Source organism: Hermetia illucens, chromosome 6 (assembly GCF_905115235.1).
Source record: "Hermetia illucens chromosome 6, iHerIll2.2.curated.20191125, whole genome shotgun sequence".
NCBI lineage: Eukaryota > Metazoa > Arthropoda > Insecta > Diptera > Stratiomyidae > Hermetia > Hermetia illucens.
In genome coordinates this window covers 18,971,645-18,993,776 of record NC_051854.1, presented here as the reverse complement: position 1 = coordinate 18,993,776, position 22,132 = coordinate 18,971,645, and the positions used below count along the sequence as shown (strand labels likewise).

The window sequence follows — 22,132 nt, the reverse complement described above, 5'->3', positions numbered from 1 at the left end:
ATCCTCCGAAGAATTTTGGGGCCCCTACATGAGGATGGACGATTCCGTAGCCTACATAACGACGAAATCTATGCGCGATATCATGACCGTCAGGTAGTGTATAAAGTCCGGCTCAACAGGTTGCGGTGGGCGGGCCACTCAATCCGTATGGGTGAGTATTATCCAGCACGAAAAGTCTATAAGAGCAATATATATGGTAGAAAAAGAAAACGAGGCAGACCTTGCCTGAGATGGAACGATAGCGTTGGTCAGGACGCCAGAGAGCTTTTAGGGATATCGAATTGGTGGACCCCGGTGCAAAACCCGGATGTCTTTAGTTCCTTATTAAGGCAGGCCTAGACCGGATACCGGTTGTTGCGCCGTTGATGATGAATGAGCTACTACCACATGCTCCAATGGTTTAGCACTTGAATATAAATCAGTTGCTTTAACACCAACATCTGTTGGTGGTCGATATGAATAACAATCAGAACGAAATGTATCGATAACTTCTAAATGAAGCAATTTCTAGGAAATTCGATTCGTATATGCTGCATAATACAGTATACAAAAAATTTACATAAACAGGATTTCGTATGTTATGAAAATTTCTATGAAAACAAACTATAAACATAATTCCATCCGCAACTAGCACAAATAAAATGATTATCAACGACCTAGCAATCCTGAATAAGTATGTTAAAAAACAAGTTAGTTGTCTGAATAGCATGTTTGAGAAAGATATCCTACGCATGAAAAAAGTAATTTACAATAAAAAAAAGTAGAATAGAACAACCGGTTTTCGAATGATGTATTTCTCATAGTGAATATTGGTCCAACAGGATTTAATCTTTAAAAAAATCTAAATATATTCATTCGCCAATACACAGTTCATTATTATTCCCCACTATAAGTTAAATTGCTGACACGCATTTCAGACATAATTATTTACTCTGGTGATAAGAATTACCTTCACTGCTGATGTAACTGGAGCTAACTCAATTGCTAGATCTCCTTCAATCTGACATCCATCATTACTTCAATGACATAACAAAAACTTCGCAAATTATAGTATTTCTAACACTGCGTAGCCGCTCATTTCCAGCAGAATGGAAAATTGTCACTCCTGTGTCACTCAGCCCCATCTAATACGAATTGTGCACCGCAATGCAACATCATTCCATCGCATTCACTTTCACCATCAGTATGCGGCAATAAAACATACAGAGCCCCATCTGAAACCACCTGGTATAACTGTGGCATCACCTTGTCATTAGTAATATACCCACAAAATGAATACTGATGATTAGCGCACAAAACCATCAAGCGAGTGTGCTCCGCTGCTTCTGGAAGACGTTGCATAAGAAATTAGCTAAGTTAATGACAATAAAAGTAACAAAAGCAACATTGACGATAAGAATAGAGAAATAAACAGCAGGAATTAGCTTCGGGCGATTACTCAATATCTGTGTATAGGCTGTCGGTTCTAGCTTTAAGATGGGTTGCTGATTTTCTAGAATGGTATTGAATTATTCAGGCAATTTATGATAGTAGTCGATAAACTGGTTTTAAACTTGTTGTCGAACTTTATTATAATTATCACACAAAAAAAAATAGAGAAAATCAGGCATATGCTCTTTAATTTTTCATCGTCTTGATTTAATTATATTTGTATAGATTTACCACAATACACTCCTAACAAGTGAAGCAAAATCAAAGCTTTAATTACAATTTGATGACTCTTAACCTAGCTATCACAATATTCAAGTAGTAAAGGTGACTTTGGATGATGCTTTCAATGCAAATCAGTTATTTATAAACAACATTTCATACATATTCATAAAAATCATTCAAATAGAAAAAAAGTTGCGGACAATGACGGTAGTGGGTGTATTAATGGATGTAACTTTTACATTCTTTCTAAAGATGGAGTACAATTCATTTTTACTGAGATAAAAAATTATAAAAGAAAAAAATTTAAACTATTTGTTAGCATTTTTCCAAATATTTACAATACGATACATTTTCAAATGTTTTCCATCAATTTTAAATTTTTCCTGAAATCTTTCTTAGAAAAATGGAAAAAAATCTTTAATTTTCCAAAAAATATCTTAAACTTTCAATCGGTACCTTTTGCAATTGCTAGTGTTATTTCTATAATACAATACAACTTAGCTTTGTCCTAAGACTAGTTTAATTTACATTCTTTCGAAGTCAATATACAACGCATAGAAAACAGCGAGGTTCTCGCTATAATCAGCTTGGACCGAAAAGCCCAACAGAATATGGCAGAGTATTTGCGAGGAAACTGACACTTATGGAATATCTGGAACCAAATATCCGTTATCGGTAACTTGTGCCTAATGCCACTTCATATGCTAGGCGTTTCCAACAGGTCACTCATCTTAAACTACCTAAAGATACATATATCCACAACAGCTTCCATCCAATCAGGGTAATCCGTAAATAGTCCGCGGTCTGTAGTTATTATTATACTCCTCGTAAATATCATCTTCGTAATCACTTGAATACTCCAGATCATCCGTAACTGCCGTTGCAATCTTGATAACAACCACTTCAATTGCACAAAACATAAATATAATCATGAAAACAGCCAGATTAGTGTGGCTTATATTTGATGACATCTTCTGCACATCTGCAGGTTGATCCATCAGAACAGCCACAAGTGGTATCATTTTGGATATATCGTTTCTGGTTATCATTTAAAACTCAAATTATCATTATTCACTTTCGATTTTTATTTCTACCGCTTTCAACGTTATACTCGTCTTATCACGATATCAACCAGGTTTAGATAAACCACTGTTTTGAAGATACAAGAGCTTTCTCTTACGATCGATCTACGGCCCACATCCGTACCGCACGTTACCGACTGCAAGACTGTCCAGCACGATTGAGTCGACAAGCTAATTGCCAGAGGTCTACCAGAAATCAAGCAACTTTTTGCTCCATCCATGAAGCACGCGATAGTACAGTAAAATTTTTTAGCTCTGCAGTTTAGATACTTTATTTTGTCAGAGAGCTGAGAATGAAAAATTCCGTCACTAGAGAGATTTGATCGATTTTAGAGTACTTAACGATTCGATCGAACTTTGATTGAGGCACTTATGAGATATAAGATACATTCAGCGCACCGTTTTAAAGCTTCGAATTGTTAGAATTGTGAACGCTATAGCTGATGAAGTAATCTGATTCTCATTAGAATGAATCTTTTTATATCAAAATTGATTGTCACTTTCTAGAGATAGATAAAAAGAAGAAACTGACTCTGATACAGGAAGGCGAAATATGACTGCATGGTGCTTTGTTTCGCGTGTTGTATATATAAAAATTCAAATTTTCGTGAAACGCTCTTTCATTGGTTTTAATCAGTAAACTGTATTAATTCCTGATTTCTTAGGAATATTCAAAAATCAAGGTATCAGGAAGTTTAAATAAATTCAGCGATTAGAATTCATTTTCAAGAATTAAACAAATTACTTCATCCGATTGACGTTGATATCATGTGACAAATACTTCACGTATAGTTTTATTTTTTTACTAACTCCTTGCTTCCTCCTTCCTCGGAATCAACGGAGACAAGGACGAGCCTTTTGATATTCAACATCCGCCTTTTAAGTTTAAAGGTGGATGTTATTTTTGACTATGGCCCAGTATGATGTAAACAAGATAAAATATAAATGAAGAAATGCTGTTAGTTCCGGTTACTCAATGGTTATTTTCTGTTTAGTAACGTATGTCTGAAAGATTTCATCATACATTATATTTCACTATAAAAGTACTATCATAGACCCAATTGAAACGTCACCAAAACCTTTAAAAAAATATCAATGCAACCTCACCTCAACCTGCAGCTTAAATAATGATTTATCCTTTTATCGGTAATCATATGAGCACACTATATGCCTCCTGTCCATTTGTTCGTAAAGCGTAGGGCATCTAGGAACAATTCCTTTTTCATTTTTTTTTAAGGCTAAGTTATTAAGATACTTAATACTGTACAGACGATAAGGACACAACAACGGGACAATCACAAAGAAAAAAAAAGCAAGCACCTACGACTAGAGCCAAGAATTGAACCCGGAACACAGATCACAACAATCAACCAGCTGACACTTAACCACCGCGGTCATCGGACCGTCAACAAATGGGACTCGTTTGTCTACCTTCCTTTGTGTAGTTTATCCACCTCAACTTTCATTCTTCCAAAGGTCGAATATTAAGTCCTCAGCCAGTGGTGTTGCGTGGCCTCATCCAATTGCCTTAAGTGCCTCCCAAAAATATAGTTTTGGATAATTTTTCATTCAAGTCTATAACATATGGGTACATCCCCTTGTTAACTCCACCACTAAATTGGTTGTCATCGTATGTAGATTGTTATTTATCTTTTTGAATTAGAGACAAAATCTGAGTTGCCGATGTGGCACCAGGTACACCTGTTTTTCCAGTTCCAACGGTTTCATCAATGACTGTCAAAATGGAAGAAACTGAAAAGTGAACTTGGATTGTACTTTGTTTCCTTTTGTTAATATTTTGACTGTTCAAAATTCAATCCTTGCAAGATTATGCAAAGACTATTTCTATTAATAACGTGGCAGAATGTTCAGAACGTTACTCACGTCACGTAAAAATTTCAAGGTTTCAGATGATTCATTTGATATTTGAAAACTCCATAAATTATTTAAGAAGAGATGAATGCTGAGCATAAATTGAAATTCTAATTTTGGAATATATCAACATAATTATTTTTTGACTGCGGATCAATTTTAGATTATGTCACTTTTTTGCTAGTTGACTCTAATTCACTCTAATGCGGTTTATATAGTTTGGGAGACGCAACATGCAGATCCTAGTTCATCTTTGGTAACTACGAGAGCAGAATTATCTGACATTCTAAAAAAGCAAATCTTCATACATCCTACCCCACTTGGCTTGTGTGCATCTATAGTAGCTAATTCTAGAATATGTTTTTTGTTCTAATGTAAGAAACACGCCAACGTTTCTAGTTAGCTTTAGACGAGAGTTCCTTAACATAACCTTGGGGAATACTCTAATGAGTGGGATAGTGAGGAAGAGGGTCAGTATGAGATAGGCCTTTTAAGTCAAATAAAAATAATTATGCGCTCAACTTTAGCAATTCAAAAACAGGAAGGATAACAAAGAATCCTGGATCACAATTTAGGATTCACATATAAGATAGTTAAGCATCAAAATAGTTCATCTAGAGTTGAGTGTCGATATCGAGAACGAAACAAAACTGAGAATAATGTTTGAAAATTTCAATAGAGCCATCATAGTCCAGCTGTCTAATAAAATGGCCAGCGCATCAAGGGACATTCGCTAGTACAACAGGAACCTAACCTGGCCAGAGACAAATGTGGAAACAGCTTTGAATTAGGTGAAACTGACAGAGAAATGGTTAAGGTTTAAAAATATGCTGATCATATATAAACATACGAACAGGGAAAAAATGCGGGATAATTTCAGAAAGTCTCGCAAGGTCATTTGACAAGTCACACAGCATAATGTATGCCTGAAAAATGAAAGTGGTATGACGTTATCTCGATTCATCAGGGGTGGACATGCTTGGAAACGCTCTCGCCGCGCATAGTATACCTCCGTTGTTAGAAGTTGGTTGTGTGGTAATAGTCCACAGTGAATAATCTCTCGAATATTCCCACACCATTGCGTCCGTCTTGTGGACCATCTTTTACTGTGCTATGTTCGGACTAATGATAAAAAGGAGCATCTAAACCAGAATTTTTTTATCAGAAATCAGAAATAAAATCTGGTCTTAATCAGGTCGACCATGCTAGCCTTTTGCAGAATTCATTGAACGAAGTAAACGAAGGAAAACGAAAAAGATTTGTGTCACCCTATCTATTGGAATCATTGGTCGTCAAGCTTAATCACTTCTGCAACAAAATTGAAAAAGTGAATATGCCAAGTCTGCTTTGCGCTTGTTCAACAGTGCGTCTAACAACAAAAACCGCTACGTCATCTACATAATCGACCAAGCACGGCTCTTCTGGCCGTCCGAGTCTTAGCAGACTATCGTAAGAAGCGTTCCAGAGGTCCGACCCTAGGATAGATCTCTGTGCTACGCTCGATGTGCTCTCCATCCCCCTTTTTCCCTCTAGCGTCTCATAGCGTAGGGAGCCGTTTCTCAGATAATAATAATAATAATAATCGTTGGCGTAACAATCCATATTGGAACAGGGCCTTGAAATATATTAGAGCACTTCATTCAAGACTGTAACGGTACACTACAGTGTATTGTAGGAGACAATGTAGTCAGCATTGCGCTCGCCCGAGATTATTACCCTGATTTGACTCAGGTACTCATTCACAGCTGAGACGACTGGTATCCGACGTCAAATCACGACACAAATCCCACTGCCACCAGCGAGATTTGAACCGCGACCTTCCGTACGACAGCCTTGTGCTCTAACCATTCAGCTATCCGGACACTAAGATTTCTCAGATCATCTACCAATATCCCCAAGAGCTTGGCACGAGGAATGAGTTTCTAATGTGCCTAGCAAATCACTTTCCCGGCCGTGTCAAGCATATGCAGCGGTCGGCATGCAGGCGAGAGCTGACTCTACTTACGCCTTCTTCGGTTGAGTTCCTCATTGGTAATCTTGACCCCAGTGTCGGACCTTCCTCCTTAACTGACGAAAACACATTTCCCTCCTCCTGAGTATAATCTACAACAATAGTCTAGATGAATGTTACTTTCCCCGTCTCTGGAAAGAGGCCCTTATCATTCCTATCCTCAAGAGCGGAGACCCTTCTCTTGCTATGAACTACCGCCACATTTCCCTTCTCTCCTCATGCTCCAAAATCCTGGAAAGATACGTCAACAACTGGTTGACTTCGGTCACCTCATTGTCAAAGAGCAGCATGTTTTCATGAAACATAGATCAACTGCTTCAAACCTTCTGGTCTTTACCATCTTAGTTGCTAAATGCTTGAATTCACGGCAGGAGATACATGCTATTTATACCGATTCCTCCAAAGACTTTGATACCGTTAACCATAACTTTCATTACTAGACTTCCTCCCTCAGTCATCTCCTGGCTTTCCTCCTATCCCTTATACCGTTCCTGCAAAGTTTTTTTTCACGGTTACTCATCTCGTTTCTTCTCTCCTGCCTCTGGTTTTCCTCAAGGCTCTATACTTGGCCCGCTATTCTTCCTGTTTTTTATCAATGAATTCGCCTCCATCCTCACCTACCCGTATTTGCTTTACACAGACGACCTTAAATTGTTTGCCTCTGTTTCGTCTCCGTTGGACTGTGCTCTCTTACAGTCCAACCTTGATAATTTAGTCCGTTGGTGTTCGGTCAACACGCTAACACTGAATGTCAACAAATGCCACTGGATGCGCTACTCCCTTAAACCCTCCCCAACATCCTTTTCCTATTCTCCCAGTGGACAACCCCTTTCACTACTGACCTCCTTCAAAGATCTGAATATAAAGCTGTAAAGCTGCAACGTTTTTTTCTGATGTTCATCCTCGCAACGTTCTACACGCTGGAGAAGCTTCCGATTGATACACGCAGGCAAATAACGTCTACCACTTCGAATGCAATGTACTGATGATCATTCGTCGACAAGTCTTCTAGAACTCGACACCTACCCATTGACGGTGTATAGATTCCGCCGCAAGTTATATCGGGGATGCTTCCTTCGCAGCCTGGGCGCCGAAATGTTGGCGTAGATCCGTTGTTTAAAACTACGAGCCCAGTTCTCGCCTCCATTTTCAGGATCCGTTTTCCTCCGGAGTCTGGCTGAGGCATGCTCCATTCAAGAGCCCTAGCATTTCTAGTTCCGCCTTGAAAACTTGACACCTCCCTGGACCCATAGTGTATGTAACACGTTGACCAGACGCGCTACGATCCTAAAAGAGAACGTAGTTTTCGCTTTCATTGAAGGTTTTTGCTTACTGACTTGCCTAGCCGCATCAGGGGTATGTTGTTTTGCTAGTGAGTCCCTTGCAAGTTGCTGTCTGTGTCAATAGTTCCAACACCCATAACACTCGGTGGAGGTCCCCTTAGGATTCGCTCATTTAAATCAGCACAGATAGATGCAAGCAAAGAGGATAATCTATCATCAATAAGTCAGAAATCAATATAAGCCCAAGAAAGAACAATAATCTTTCCAGGTCGTGCCCCGAAATACTAATACCGACAATCAACATGGCAGAAAAGTTCTACTTCCACAAAAATATTAAGAAATAATTGACGAACAGGATAGAATTAAGAAAGTAGCATAAATTAGCAAATGATAAATAAGTATATTCTCAGAGCGAGGGGAGGATTCAAAAAGTATCACAAAAAAGTAAAATAGGTAAAAACATCAACATGTAGGTATACCAGGCGTTAGAGACTGGTTTGCTTACTTCAACCTGCAAAAAAATAGCCAATAAAGCAGAAGATGAACCATTCTGTGAAATAAGGACGGGCTATTAATTGCTATCAATTACAGAAAATGAACAACAGAAGTTGGAACCATACTAGGCGAGCTTACCAGGAATGGAGGGGTCGAGCCGGATTGTCTAAACCTGATCAAGGAGGCTCTCAAAGTCCTATTAGGTTCCTGGGTCACCATCGACTAAACTCCGATTTGCAATTAAAGTAATCTTAATACACTTTCTGGGACAAGATCTCCATACATATAAAAAAAATGTACCGCAGAATATCAAACACCAGGCGAAAAATTAAAGTGTCTAGACATAGGCGATATCTTAAATTTTTTTGTCTCTTGTACCAATCGACATGCTGTTGTTGTGAAAGGCAAACTATAAACATCGAAGGGGCCCAATAATTCTTCGGGCCGTAGTACAAAATCTTTGATTATATTATATGATTGGCTACTAAAATTCATGATGATACACGAGAAGGCTGAAAAGACATCAGGATTCTATCGCAGTTCGTTACGCGCAGTATAACTGCTTCAGCCAAGAGAATTAACCTTCAATACTCAAGAGTATATGGAAGCTCAACTTAATTCAATGATACTATGCTTAGCAGACACTAGACATTTATTAACATTTAGCGCTTATCAGACATGCAAATTTAAAATAAGCAGAAAAAATAGTCTCACCTATATAAACCGAAATGGATTAATTTATGAATTGCAAATATGGAGCATATCATAACATTGTTATAAATTGGTTTCCAAATTCCAAGAAAAAAAAACACAAGAAAAAACAATGAATGATTGACTAATTGATGAACATTCTAAAAAGACCGTCAATAACTTTCACTTAGTCTGATGCGATCGTCCCTCGTGAACGCCTTGCAATAACACTGTTTTTAATGCATAACCTTTTGATTCATAACCTCCCTCTTAATTTTGCATTAAATAGCGACACCATATCAAGCCAACAAGTGACGGGTTGCAACCAATTACTGGCGGAACTTTGTGAATTGAAGGAAATACTCTTGATGTGAGTGATAAGGCACATGAATATCGGTGGCGACAAAAAGACTGGTAGAGTGTGGCTCCGCAATGATGAGACCAGAACTAGCATTTGATGTTAGCCACTTTCGAGTTTACTATAAAGTAAAGTTATAAGGATTAATGGAACCGGAATGCGGGCGAAAATCTTTTCGAAGCATCCTGACCCAAACGTATGCGAACATCCCAGACAGGAGTGTATTAAATAGACGATTTTTCTCCCATGCAAGGAAATTTTTTTAGCGTTTCTACAACCACTTGGATCTATTTTGGTAATTTGTCTAGCTCAAGTGAGGGTCTGCCATTTATAATCCACTTATTGCCAGTAGCGTTCAGCCGCTAACAAGTGCGTAGAGAAAAGTACCTGCTGCTGAGAACAATTGGAAAATTTGAACTCCACTGTGGTGTTCGAATGGTGTGCCGACAGGAATATTGGTGGAAAAGGCGCATCTAAGAGTTCAACGCATACGGAGAGTACATACAATTTGACAGACGGAAAACATACGCTGTACTCAAACTTTCGCGTACATACATTATTCCATGACCTCTGCAAAAAATCCCCCTCGCGAATTTATATTTTTTCAATTAATCACTCACTTTGGCTGAGCTTCAAGGACACCAGCGATGGACCTATACAAAATCTAGGCGTTAAAATACATCGCATTCCAATAATTACTCGAGTAAAAGAAATAATGTTAAAGTAACCGGAAAATCACCCTTAAGTTTGTGGCACCCCTGTCCAGTCGGATTCAATCGACACCTGGTACCAGCAGCAGTAGATACGCAAACAAATGTTGTTGCCAGCCCGAGCTCGGCGGGATTCAACCCGGAATTCAGTAACCACCGCCAAGTATATAATAAAAATGTGACTTCCAAAAAACACTCGTACCTTCTCTTAACCTTTTGACGAACGCACATAAAAGGCTTATGGAGGACCTCAGGCGTAGTGTCAAACTGACATACTATATTGGTGATACCCAACAATTATAAAAAGTATGTGTTCCTTGAAAGTGGCTATTTAAGAGTTAATTTACCTGTCAGTGTGTGAAGAAATGAGTGTAGACAATATTAAAAGGTAGTGAAGGGTAGTGAGAAAGACAATCCAACCCAATGATTTTTTGATGCTCTGGAGCACACCAGCATCTGCAGTTCATTCAAACGTGTTTCAGACCGATGATATGTTTTCGACACAATGCTCCAGATGTTCACGCAATAGAAAAATGCCCATCAAAGCTCTCGGATATAAGAGACATGCATTGACGAGACCGGAAATAATTTGCGCTGTCAAAGTAGATTAGCAGATCGTGATGGGCCACGGAGAAGGGAACGCTATTCTTCAAGGATACGGCCGCACACAAATGGAGTGCTTTGTAAGCGTTTTGTCACCATTGAACGTCTCAACCGCTACAGTCAAGAACCATATAGTGATAACCCACCTGTCTTTTTCAGACCTCGTCAACTACTTGGTGCTAAACTTCAGGCCGCTGAGGTTGAGTTTAAACTGTTAGAAAAGTTAGGCGCCGTTAGACCTTCAAGCAGCCCATATGAAAGTCCTCTGCACATGTTGTATTAGTACCCATACCATTGGATTTTTTCCATGTTCAACCTTTTGGAGAAGGACCTGTAGTCATTTGCGTCTACGGAGTTTTTATCATGGCCGCGGATAGTAGGATTTTAACTTTTAGGTTGTTGCGGATATCGCTGATCATCGGATCAATTTCCTTCAAATGCTTACTGATCTTTAACGAGTTAAAGGCGATCAGGAACTTTACCTTCTGTATGTAAACTCATTCAACCACCATTGAGTTATGAACTCACCATAGCTATAATAATAAAGGAAAATAACTGTGAATTTCTAGGTATTTTCGTTGGAGGATCTTCTGCCTTCCCCACTCTAGCGGGAACCCCCTATGTTGTTTTCAGTTTTGAGACATCTCCCAATATTGTGACCAAAAATGTGCAGGAACCCCACAAGTCGCGCATTATTACCAAATGAAACCTGAAGAAATATGTGGTTAAGTATGCAACCTCTCATGGAGTTCCCCTCTCGATCGCGACTCCAAGTCCTTCTCCACGCTTTCAATTTCATATTACCTGGTTTCTTTATATGTGAAGACATTCCCCTTCTTATTCAAGTTTTCAATTTTGAGTGAGGTCCTTACGCTTTACCTTAAAAACACGTAAGATTGTGTATGTGCGTGTGTGGCGTCAGACAGACTGAAGTATTTAAAAAGACCCCCCTCCTACTCCGAGCTTGGTTAGCATAGAGGCATACAAGCAGGTTTCATCGGGATACTTCCGTGAAGCTACAGTTGAAGTGGGTGGCCAATTGATTAGCGCCACCTTTGAAGAAATACATAATCTCAGTTTATATGCAAGGAAAGTTAATGCCAATTTTTACAAATTATTTATGTTACCAAACAGCATTAAGTATAGATTTGAAATATATTTAAAATAAGCTCATAACATTTAAAATTTAGTAAAAATTCAATACTAAGTCAAGTCGTGTGATGCTGGAATCACAACGCTTCATGACGTACTTTCAATACGTTTAATGCAGTTTATTTTTATTTCATTACTTCTATGCTCAACCACCATAAGGGTTTCTGTCAACTGTATCTTATTCATTATATTTTTCTTGAAAATTTTGTATTTTTTTGATCCCGGAAGATTTTTAGTGGCGTTAAGTTCTAGTGACTACCTTTATCCAACATCGAATTGAATACTGTTACGTTCATGGATATCACAAGAACTTATCATCGCTTGGGCAAAACAATCCAACAAACCCCAACCCTACCTCAACCCATCCCCCAACCTGAAAAGGCTAATATCTTAGCAACACACCATTGCACATTCCACATCTGTGACCAGTTTTTCGAAATGGGTATCAGGGAATCAATTGCTCGATTTCAATCGATTCCACCCACCCAAACTATATAAACAATCTTCACTCAGCCGCGGATAGCCGGGAGAACATCCCACATCGTCACGATGTCGATCATGGCGTCTAAAAACAAGAAATCGGTAAATTCTGACTTTTGTCATCCAAAGTCATAAAAAAATCTACTCCATCTTCCACCATCCTTCCTTCAATTATCAGCGACTGCCTCCTCCACAGCCCATTTCCCCACTAATTGGAAAACTGCTCGTATAACTCCTATCCTAAAAAATGAAAACCGTTTTAATCCCATTAGCTACAGACCTACCTCCATCTTCTCTTCCTGCATCAAAATCTCCGAGCGGATCCATTATCGATGAGCACTGTGACTCCAAGTGTACACTTCTCGTCGTCAAGTTCGCCATCCTAAACACTCGCTTGAACACACGCTTCCTGTCTTTAAAATGGACATTCTTCTCGGTATTAACCAGAAGATTCCAACCATAACCTGCCCCCTAGACATAAGAAAAGCTTAATACTCCGTATGGCAATAAGGGTTCACTTTTAAGCTTTCTGAAATTCTCAACTTCAATACGCACCTCTGTCTGGTCAAAGGGTAGTATAGGTCCCAGGGCGAAAAGTGGATTGGTACCCGGTATGGAGCATAAAACTTAGGAAACGCCTGCTGAACAAAAACCAACAGCCCTACTACCAGATCCTCTCTTCACCTCCACGTGGTGACCACTGGGAGCTCTTTCTTATCGAAAAGCTGGAGACGGAGAAGGATAAAGGTGAGTCCCCCGCGCTTCAAAACGGGACAAAGTGTACCAACTGGTCCTCCAGGTTGGAGATTGGTTAGGGCTGACAACCCTACATGGAAAACCAACGTTAGGAAGCCACAGAATGAGCGTCCCACAGGATGGACTTTACAACGACGAACCCAGCAAGTGATGGAAAAACAGTTGGAATTTGGACATCACTTGCACTATCTTTTCATCGACTTTAAAACCGCCTATGATAGCGCTTCCAGAGTAAAACTATACATGGCCATGAGAGAATTCGGTAACCAGACAAAATTAATAAGACTGACTAGGCTGATTCTGATCACTCTCAAGACCATTCTACATCAACAACGGTCTAAGACAAGGGGATGCCCTATCATGCGTCCTCTTTAACCTGGCCTTGGAGAAAGTGATCCGGGGCACCTTCCTCTTCAAGTCCACCCAACTACTGGCCTCTGCTGACGATATTGGCATTATGGGAAGAACAACCCGAGATGTACAGTCTACCTTCATCCAGATCGACCAGGCGGCGCGATATCTCGGGCTGCACATTAATGAAGGCAAGTCGAAGTATATGGTGGCAACGTCAGCGCCAAAATCAAAACCGAAAGAACGAACAACATCGAATCGCACGGGTCAAATGAAAACAATGAAGATAGGAGACTACAACTTTGAGACCGTTGATAATTTCTCCTATCTAAGATCGAAAATCACAACCGATAACAGCTACGATGATGAAATCCGCGCACAGCTGTTGTCAGCCAAGAGAGCCTATTTAAGCTTCCAAAAACTGTTCCGCTCGAAACGTCTCACCATAGCGTCAAAGCTTTTACTGTATAAGACTATGATCTTGCCAGTCCTCATGTTTTCCTCGGAGACCTGGGTTCTTAGCAAGGAGAATTGCGAACTGTTGGTCGCGTTCGAGAGAAGAATCCTCCTAAGAATTTTTGGCCCCCTACATGAGGATGAACGATTCCGTAGCCTACATAACGACGAAATCTATGAGCGATACCACGACCAGCTAGTTGTGGATAAAATCCGGCTCAATAGGTTACGGTAGGCGGGTCACTTATTCCGTATGGATGAGGATGATCCAGCACGAAAAGTCTATAAAGGTAATATCTATGGTAGAAAAAGAAGACCAGGCAGACCCTGCCTGAGATGGAACGATGGCGTAGGTCAGGACGCTAAACAGCTTTTAGGGATATCGAATTGGTGGACTTCGGCGCAAGACCGAGATGTTTGGAGTTCCTTATTAAGGCGTGCCTAGACCGTATACCGGTTATTGCGTCGTTGATGATGGTAATGATGATGAATAACTTTCATACCCAATGTGGTAAAAATCATTCATATATTAAAATTGCCAAAAAATAATACTTCTTATTGTGGACCTTTTATAAAAAATAATATAAAACAAAATGATATGTATAAAATGAATTTAATAACTAGTCAAGACAAAAAGTCAAGAACTACTACTATAATTTCCACCAACAAGGACTAACTTCTATTATATGGAAATAAGCGCCATTATTTGACCAGTCCAAATTATTATTGTCCGTTCACGTGGAACCTGATTCAGGAAACACACCTTGGTCTGTCGCTTTCTTGAAAATTTCCTTTAAATCCAATACGTTACCACCAAATTTTTTTGTTCATTCATTTGCGGAATTGTTCTGAAACTCACAGACGCAATTAAGCATACTCAGACAACGTTCGCCTTTTTTCTTGCTATGCCAGACAACGTTCACTTTTTCATTATCTACAAAATTATTCGGAAATTAAAAATCATTTGCAAATCTTATGTTGAATGAATGGGCTATTGCAGCATTCCTCGAAATTAATATTTGCAAAAACTAGTTTTTTTCTCGAAGAATTTCCTACATCATTTGTAGACGTAGCTTGAAATGAAACTTCGCTGAACCGCGAACTATTAAACTAAACTTTCAAGGTTGAGTGAAAAAATCACTTCTAAAACATTAAACTATTGGAAATAAATACTGAAGCTTACAGGGTGCAGAATTTATCTGCAGATTGAATGTTATTCTGAGTTTTCTTGGGCTGAACGCTCATTCAACAAGTGACTCATAAACGTTCTTTTAGTTCACGGAGGCGCCTTGCCTTTAATTATCTAAAGATTTTTGAATAGCAATTTCGAATCATCATCGTTTCATCATTTTAAAAGCTAATCTGTCACCCACAAATAGCTACTGGGTGTATCTTTAGGATCATTCGGCTCTCTGCGTATACAACTTTTTCCAGTATCAACTTAAAATACGTGAGACCTATCTTGGAAACCACCTTACAAACGAAGATTCTTTATCTCTTAATGATATACGAGGACAAGAATCTTCAAAACTTTTTTGCCTTAGAAAAGTTATGTGACAAACCAATTTAAATCAGGAAGAAACTGGCAAACTAAATGTTACTCATATATCCAGTTAGCTTTCTAAACTTACTAACCTTCTACAAGGAATTAATTCTGCAAGAATGATTCTCATAGCTGAAAACTCTTCCTATTTATCTATACTCGTACATCCATCTATAGAAAAAAACTGAAAACGGGTTTTCTCGAAAGCAATCGATATTTCGAGATACTCCTATAAAACCATCCGTTTAACGGCTGAACTCATAATGAAGATCTTGAACTTGAAAGCTTCAGCGAGAAATCTCAGCGTTGACCTTTGTGTGATTGAGGGGGGCCTCATAATTCATTGAAATCACCGATGAATCATTGCTCTATCACCTTGTGCGGTTGGATGTTGTTTGTAGTGATAAAAGGGCAATGGTTTGTTTATCTGGACTTTATGATTGTTTATATAGCATTGGGTTTAGGTAACGAAGTCTTTTGAAACCTATGAACTGTATATGTCTTATGACACTGTATAGTGTCAAATTAAAAATGTAGATTTTAAAGGGACCATTCTCCATGAGGAAGTTGCACATTAATAGCTGAGTTGCAAAATATATGTTGAAATTAGAAAGTACTCCAGAAAAGATATAAAGAGACAATCTTGTCTTCCCCACTCTACCAACTACTAGAAAAGTCGTCCCTTTTCTACTTACTCTCATACTCGGACACCTAAACCTTAATATGGAGTTAGAAGCGGTTGATTTCCGTTAATTCAATATTGGTTAATAGGTCCAATGATTGCATTTATGGGTTAATAGTGTGAACATCTGAAATGGAATGTCAGTAACTATATAAGGTGCCAGTATTGTAAGTGACAACATAAGTCTGTACCAGAGATAACAGCAACGGTTTCAACAAGGTGCTTGAGACTTCTCCTTCAGCCTCATCAGCTTGGCATAATGTTTCATCTGGATTGGGGTCGTCCGTCTGTAACAAATTCGCAATTTTTGCTGGTTGAAATTTTTGCCAGGTGGAGTCAAGGGGCTTTAAAATCGTTATTTAGCGGGCCAAGTCACCGCTTTTTCTGGCGGCCTTCGGGTTGTTTTCCATCAGATGTTCAGACCAATTTTACCTAGCAGGAAGGCGTGATAATTTACGAAATAAATTTTTTCTTCATCGTTGGCGCCACTATTCAACTTGAATCTAGGCCTCCGCCGATACATTGCCTTCTGAATCTTTGGTGCTCTAGTTCGAACAACTAAGCGCTCACTGCCTTCGTTATTTTCCAGGTTACATTTAAATACACTTATATATTCCTGAGCCTGATATGGCATAAACAACAGCTTGAGGGGTCGAATACATCTCCTCCTGTTATTGGTCTCAATCCACATGTGTCGCTCGAATGAGTCAATGTGCTTTGCAGACGCTTTATTTGCTTTATTATCTGCCATTCGATTTCATCTTTTTGCGTTCACCCCAAATAAAAGCTGAGCACCGAGCAGGCAATATTGTCTCCATGCTTCAGTCCTATCCCATATAATGTCTCAAAAAATTGAGGATGTTTAAAGTGACCAGGCAATCCTGGTGGGCCCATCCTTTGAGTTTACTATTATCGGTCACGAGGTACGAAATATTCAATTAAAGCAAAAAAAACTGGAATAACCGGTCAAGTCCACCACCCAAGCACAGTTCTAATGAAGAAATCCGGTTTTGTTTAAAACAAAACCTTATTCAAATCGGTTGCATGTCTGTCTGTCAATCACACAAGCTTTCCTTAGAAATAGCTGTACTAGATTAACACGATAGCGGGTGGGAACTGTCATCGTCCATACCTGCAGTGAGTTATATGCTTCTACGTTGAGTTTGAGGGAGGGTCTCCATACATGCAAGGTGTCAATTCTTTTTCACTGAAGATAGTCGTGTGGGGTCAATTGAAAGGCCTGGATTAGCACTCTTCGAAGTTTAGACATTTGTTCGGAAGACCGGGAGTACGGGCTAAGAAGTGATCATTTCTTTCGCGTACCCATCCTCAGAAGCAACCCAACCGGAAAATTTGAAAAAAATCCCTATACATTATCCAAGTTTCAAAATACCTTCCATTCCAATCTTCCTTTTCTTCAGCGTTTGTCCCTTTCACAAGCGGTTTCGCCATTTGGTTTTATCAAATTCCTAACCTGGATGCAGTCGGGAGGCTTTTAAATCGGTTTCGGACGGTCACTTACCATCGACTTCGATGTTCAGATCAGTCTCGGCGAGTGAATTCTCGTTAGCGCGAATTACCTGACCATACCATCGAAGACGCCTCTCTCGAAATTTTTCTCCGGTTGGTGCCGATCGGCCAAAACTCAGAACAATAGAGAGCGACAAGACGAACGACATTGTGAAAGACGAAGAGCACTAGTTGTGGAACACCATTTTAGTTGCGTTAATGCGTGGAACAATTTCATAACGCAGTTCTCCATTGGCTAATAGCATTGACCAGAGACCCGACAGATCACTGCTGCTGACAGTGATTGTGCCTGTTTCATGGGGATCGGTCGTCAAAAATTCAGTTTGATTTCCATTCAGTCTGAAAACGTGTTGCATAAGGCGATAAATCCACTTTTGGATAAGTTGTTCGAAACCATTTTTGCTATTAGATGCTAGGAAGACATCATCTGCATAAGGCAGTGTATAGGGCGCTGGACGTTGGCTGCCCGCCTGACCGTCTCCATAACGAGAACAAAGAGGAGTGGTGAGAGAGAGAAGGCGCTTCCTTGATGAACACCGACAGAGACACGAAGCGATTTTGATACACCCACCACGCTTCGAACTTCGCTTTTCGGATCTTGGTAAAGCAATTGAGCCCAGTGCGCGAGTTCCTCTGGTACTAAGTGTCGTCGAAGAGCATACCAAATAAGTTCGTCGTCGTGTAGCATATCATCAGACTCTTCCACAAAATCCAGAAATTCAATGTAAAGAGGACGATGCTTCACACGGTGTTTTCCCATGAGTAACCGTGCAGTGTGTATCGCGTCAGTAGTTCCGCAGTTCTTGCTAAATCCGGCTTAATGCACATCATAAAAATTTGTAGCAATATAGACTATAGCATGGAGTATGATATCTCTAAGTTTGGTCAAAGTCGTACTATTACTAACAAAGTTGCAGTAGTTGTCGCATCCTTGTAAATTTACTGCAACCCAAAACACCAAATATCAATATAACACTAAAGTGAGTAGTTTGGCAAGCTAAATGCTTATATATTACGGATTACGTACAAATAGAATAGCTCTGCAAGGATTTCATACCCGAAGGGTTTCAGCTTGCCGTGTAAGGTTGCATCCTTTTTTTCTTGTGGAAGGTGGGATGGGGTTCGTCAGCAGGTCTATTTAAACACAGGACATCTCTCGCCAGACAACATTATCGAAGAGATACTGAGGAGTGGTGACAAGTGAAGCCGTGTTGTCCATTACGTTCGGGTCCATCTCGTTGCTAAGAAGATAGAGCCCGACCGATGGATGAACCGGATGGCAGGAGGTTCCTTGAACTGATAGTTCCTTTCCTCCTCTCCCCTCCCGTTGGTGAAAGGAATTCCCTGATTTGAACGCTCCGCAAGGCGGGAGAGTTCGGGGATTAGCCCGAAGTATTGTGACAAACGGTTGCAGGCTAGTTCTCTGACGATGGGGAGGTGTTTATTTGGTAGTCCAACGACGTACCGAATCGGGAATCCAATACTGTGTGCGTAAATGCATTCACCTACCCTACCCCAAAAAAAAAGGTTGCATCCATGTTCGGAAAGAAGATCAGAACTCATAAGTGTTGCTTGTCAAAAACCATCAAGGAAGAATGCTGGGCATTGGGTAGTTTCGCTGACATTCTTCACCAAGCACCGATGCACCAAAGCACCAGGGAGAAGTAATTGGTAGTATAGAGCCTTGAGGAGCTCCAGTTGAAGGAGAGAAGTAACCGAATGAGTAACCCATGAATGAAAGATGAAAGTTAACTCAGCAGAAACAGTTAAAAAGGTAGGAAGAGTTATCTGATAATTGAGAAGGAAGGAGTGTATTATGGTCTGAGGGGAGGACAAATGGGCCTCGGGTTTGGATGGTGTTCTCAACAAAAATATAATGTTGGCGTGTTGAGCCCTTGGCGAAAATGGTCAAAAGTTACCCTTTACTTCAGACTGATTTTTTTAGTACGAACTGCATATACTGCTACCCGGGGAACCATAAGGCTATGTACTAGGCTTGCATCTGTAGAATGTAATGTATTATAAGATTCTCGTGCTTCTGGCCCCCGGAGATTACCATAAAGTTTCGGTGAAACCCTAGAAAGGAAAGCTTGACTCCAGCGAAGGAGACAGAAGAACCACTCTAGCAAAATGTATGTCAGGGGTCATCTAGGCTATGAAATATATACGATTCAGAATACTCCTGCCAAAAGATGGCTAATACTACAGTGACACTTACAGGTATGTTGCCGTTAGCGAGAGTAATTCCGTCAATACTGTTTTATACTTCGCTTGTAAAACAAAGACTTTGACAAGCTCATAAAGCCGAAGGAAGATAAATTTTATTTATACTTGATAGCAATCTCACACAAATTAAAAAAATACAGAATGAGCTGGTGAAGGAAACTCGAATCCTCATGTTGACTAACGGTTTCATCCAAGGCAAACGCAACCCATCAGGCGCTGCCTTCCGTCTGCCTTGCGAGCACCGTAATCTAAAGTAGCTACAGGTGGTAATCGCTCCTTTGTATATAATCGCAAATATGACATTAGTGCGAATTATATCCCAATGAAAATTGCCTTATATTCACAAACTAGGCCAAAGTGAAATCATTTTATTTGAGAATTGAATGATCCCTAAATCCGAGCCAGACCGGACCAATTGAGAAGACTCTTTCTCTTACTTTTGTGGTCCACGAACCCCCGTTTTTGAGTTATGACTTCCCGGATCTTCAAGCAAAATAGTTACGCTTGGGCTTAGTTTATATCTAAAGGACTGATTACCACTTAGTCACTTTTGGTAACGCTGTTCTCAAGGCAAAGGTGACGCAGCGTGTGGTGAGTTGCCTCTTAGTATTTCTGTTCAAAAATAGGCGTCCGCTGATCACAAAAGTCAAGGAAGCTTTCTGCCCAATTAATCCGGTCCGGCATCTACTGGATGCCTGGATGGGGGAAATGGATAGACAAGTTTAGTCGACTGGTACCACTTTTAATAGGAAAAAGTCATACGTGAGCCGGTTTTACCTCAAATAAAAAAAATGTTGTCAGTCAGGTTGAAAGTTAAGTTTTTCAATAAACCAAGTCACCCACAAATATATTATATATCAGATCAATTTATAAGATAAAAGAGTCCATCATTATCAACAAACATACCAATTTCCTGTTTTACAACTCCATCAAACCATATATTTTCATTTATAAAAAAATCATTTCCTCAATTACTTATAATTAAGATATCATTTTCTCACTTTCAGCCAAATATCAGAGAGACGACAAAGAAAGAAACGCACAGAAGAACCATGTAATGTCTGCTGCATTAATTTGGATACAGAAAACATAAAAAGGTAGGCAAATGTTTAACTTTACAAGTATTAAAGATACAAATACATAATACAAACAATTTAAATTATTCCTCAATGTGAAATGATGTGAATTGAGGAAGTAACGCATAATATGCATACACATATGTACCAAACACTTCAAATTGACTTTTAAAGAGTTTGTTCGACCTTGCCTGAGGTTACAGTCGAACCCACTCCATATTATGATAATTATATAGGTAAATTTCAACCGGCTTTAAGATGCAAGCGATAGAATACACAAATTATATTTAGATGTTGACTTTCCTAAGATATATTGAATTTCGTGCACTATTTGTCCATCGGAATGATAATAGTAGGAATAGATACCTTGGCTTGTCAACTTCTTTCAACTCAATTTGAACAGTTTTTGAACAATTATCGATAGGTTCTTATAATATCGATTTATTAAGTTGCTTCTCATTTTTTTTTTTAAAGAGAAGCATTGTTATTTTATTTATAATCGAAATTTTTCCTTTTTTTAGCTAAATCCAATCTAATTTACAATATTATAATTAACTAGTCACGGATAAATAAAACAACATTAAATTATTATAAAAGCAGCAAAGTCATCATACAAACTGATTGATGTAGTCATATCACAAACTTGAATGATCAAGGGCACTTCCCACGACAACCCTTTATCTAGATTAATCTTCCAAATACCCATTTGTTTTTTTCCATTAGGCAACTGAGCAATGTGGCCCTATAAATGATTGACTGACTGGTATCATAATACTCTGAAATTCAATATAGTCTGCCATGTGCTCTTATATACAGTCGTGTTCGAAACGATAAGAGCAACCAAAGTAACAAGCGAATACATTTTAAAAAATATATTTAGATTTATTTCACAGAATTAATTTTTATGTTAAGGATAAAAAAACTGCAAAAATTGATGCTAAAGTGTATCTCCATTTTGTTCATCTGCTTGTTCGAAAAATAAGACCAAATAGAGGAAAGGTATACTAGTAAATCTGGATATGTTCCTATAAGAAAAATATTTGTGTTACATTCAATATGAAGTAACTCCACCATTTAATTACTTCTTGATATCTGGACCACATAGACCCTATCAGAGAGCATC

At 39.2% G+C, this 22,132-nt stretch overlaps 1 protein-coding gene across 2 annotated transcripts in view; it reads left to right on the top strand.

Annotated features, from left to right (window-relative positions):
• LOC119659327 (mucin-16-like) overlaps window positions 1-22,132 on the top strand; it is a 273,395-nt gene that overhangs the window by 72,940 nt on the left and 178,323 nt on the right. For both annotated transcript variants that reach the window (XM_038067360.1, XM_038067361.1), the window contains exon 3: window positions 20,941-21,030. In XM_038067360.1, the coding sequence (XP_037923288.1) occupies window positions 20,941-21,030 (90 nt within the window). The remainder of the gene's footprint in view (window positions 1-20,940; window positions 21,031-22,132) is intronic.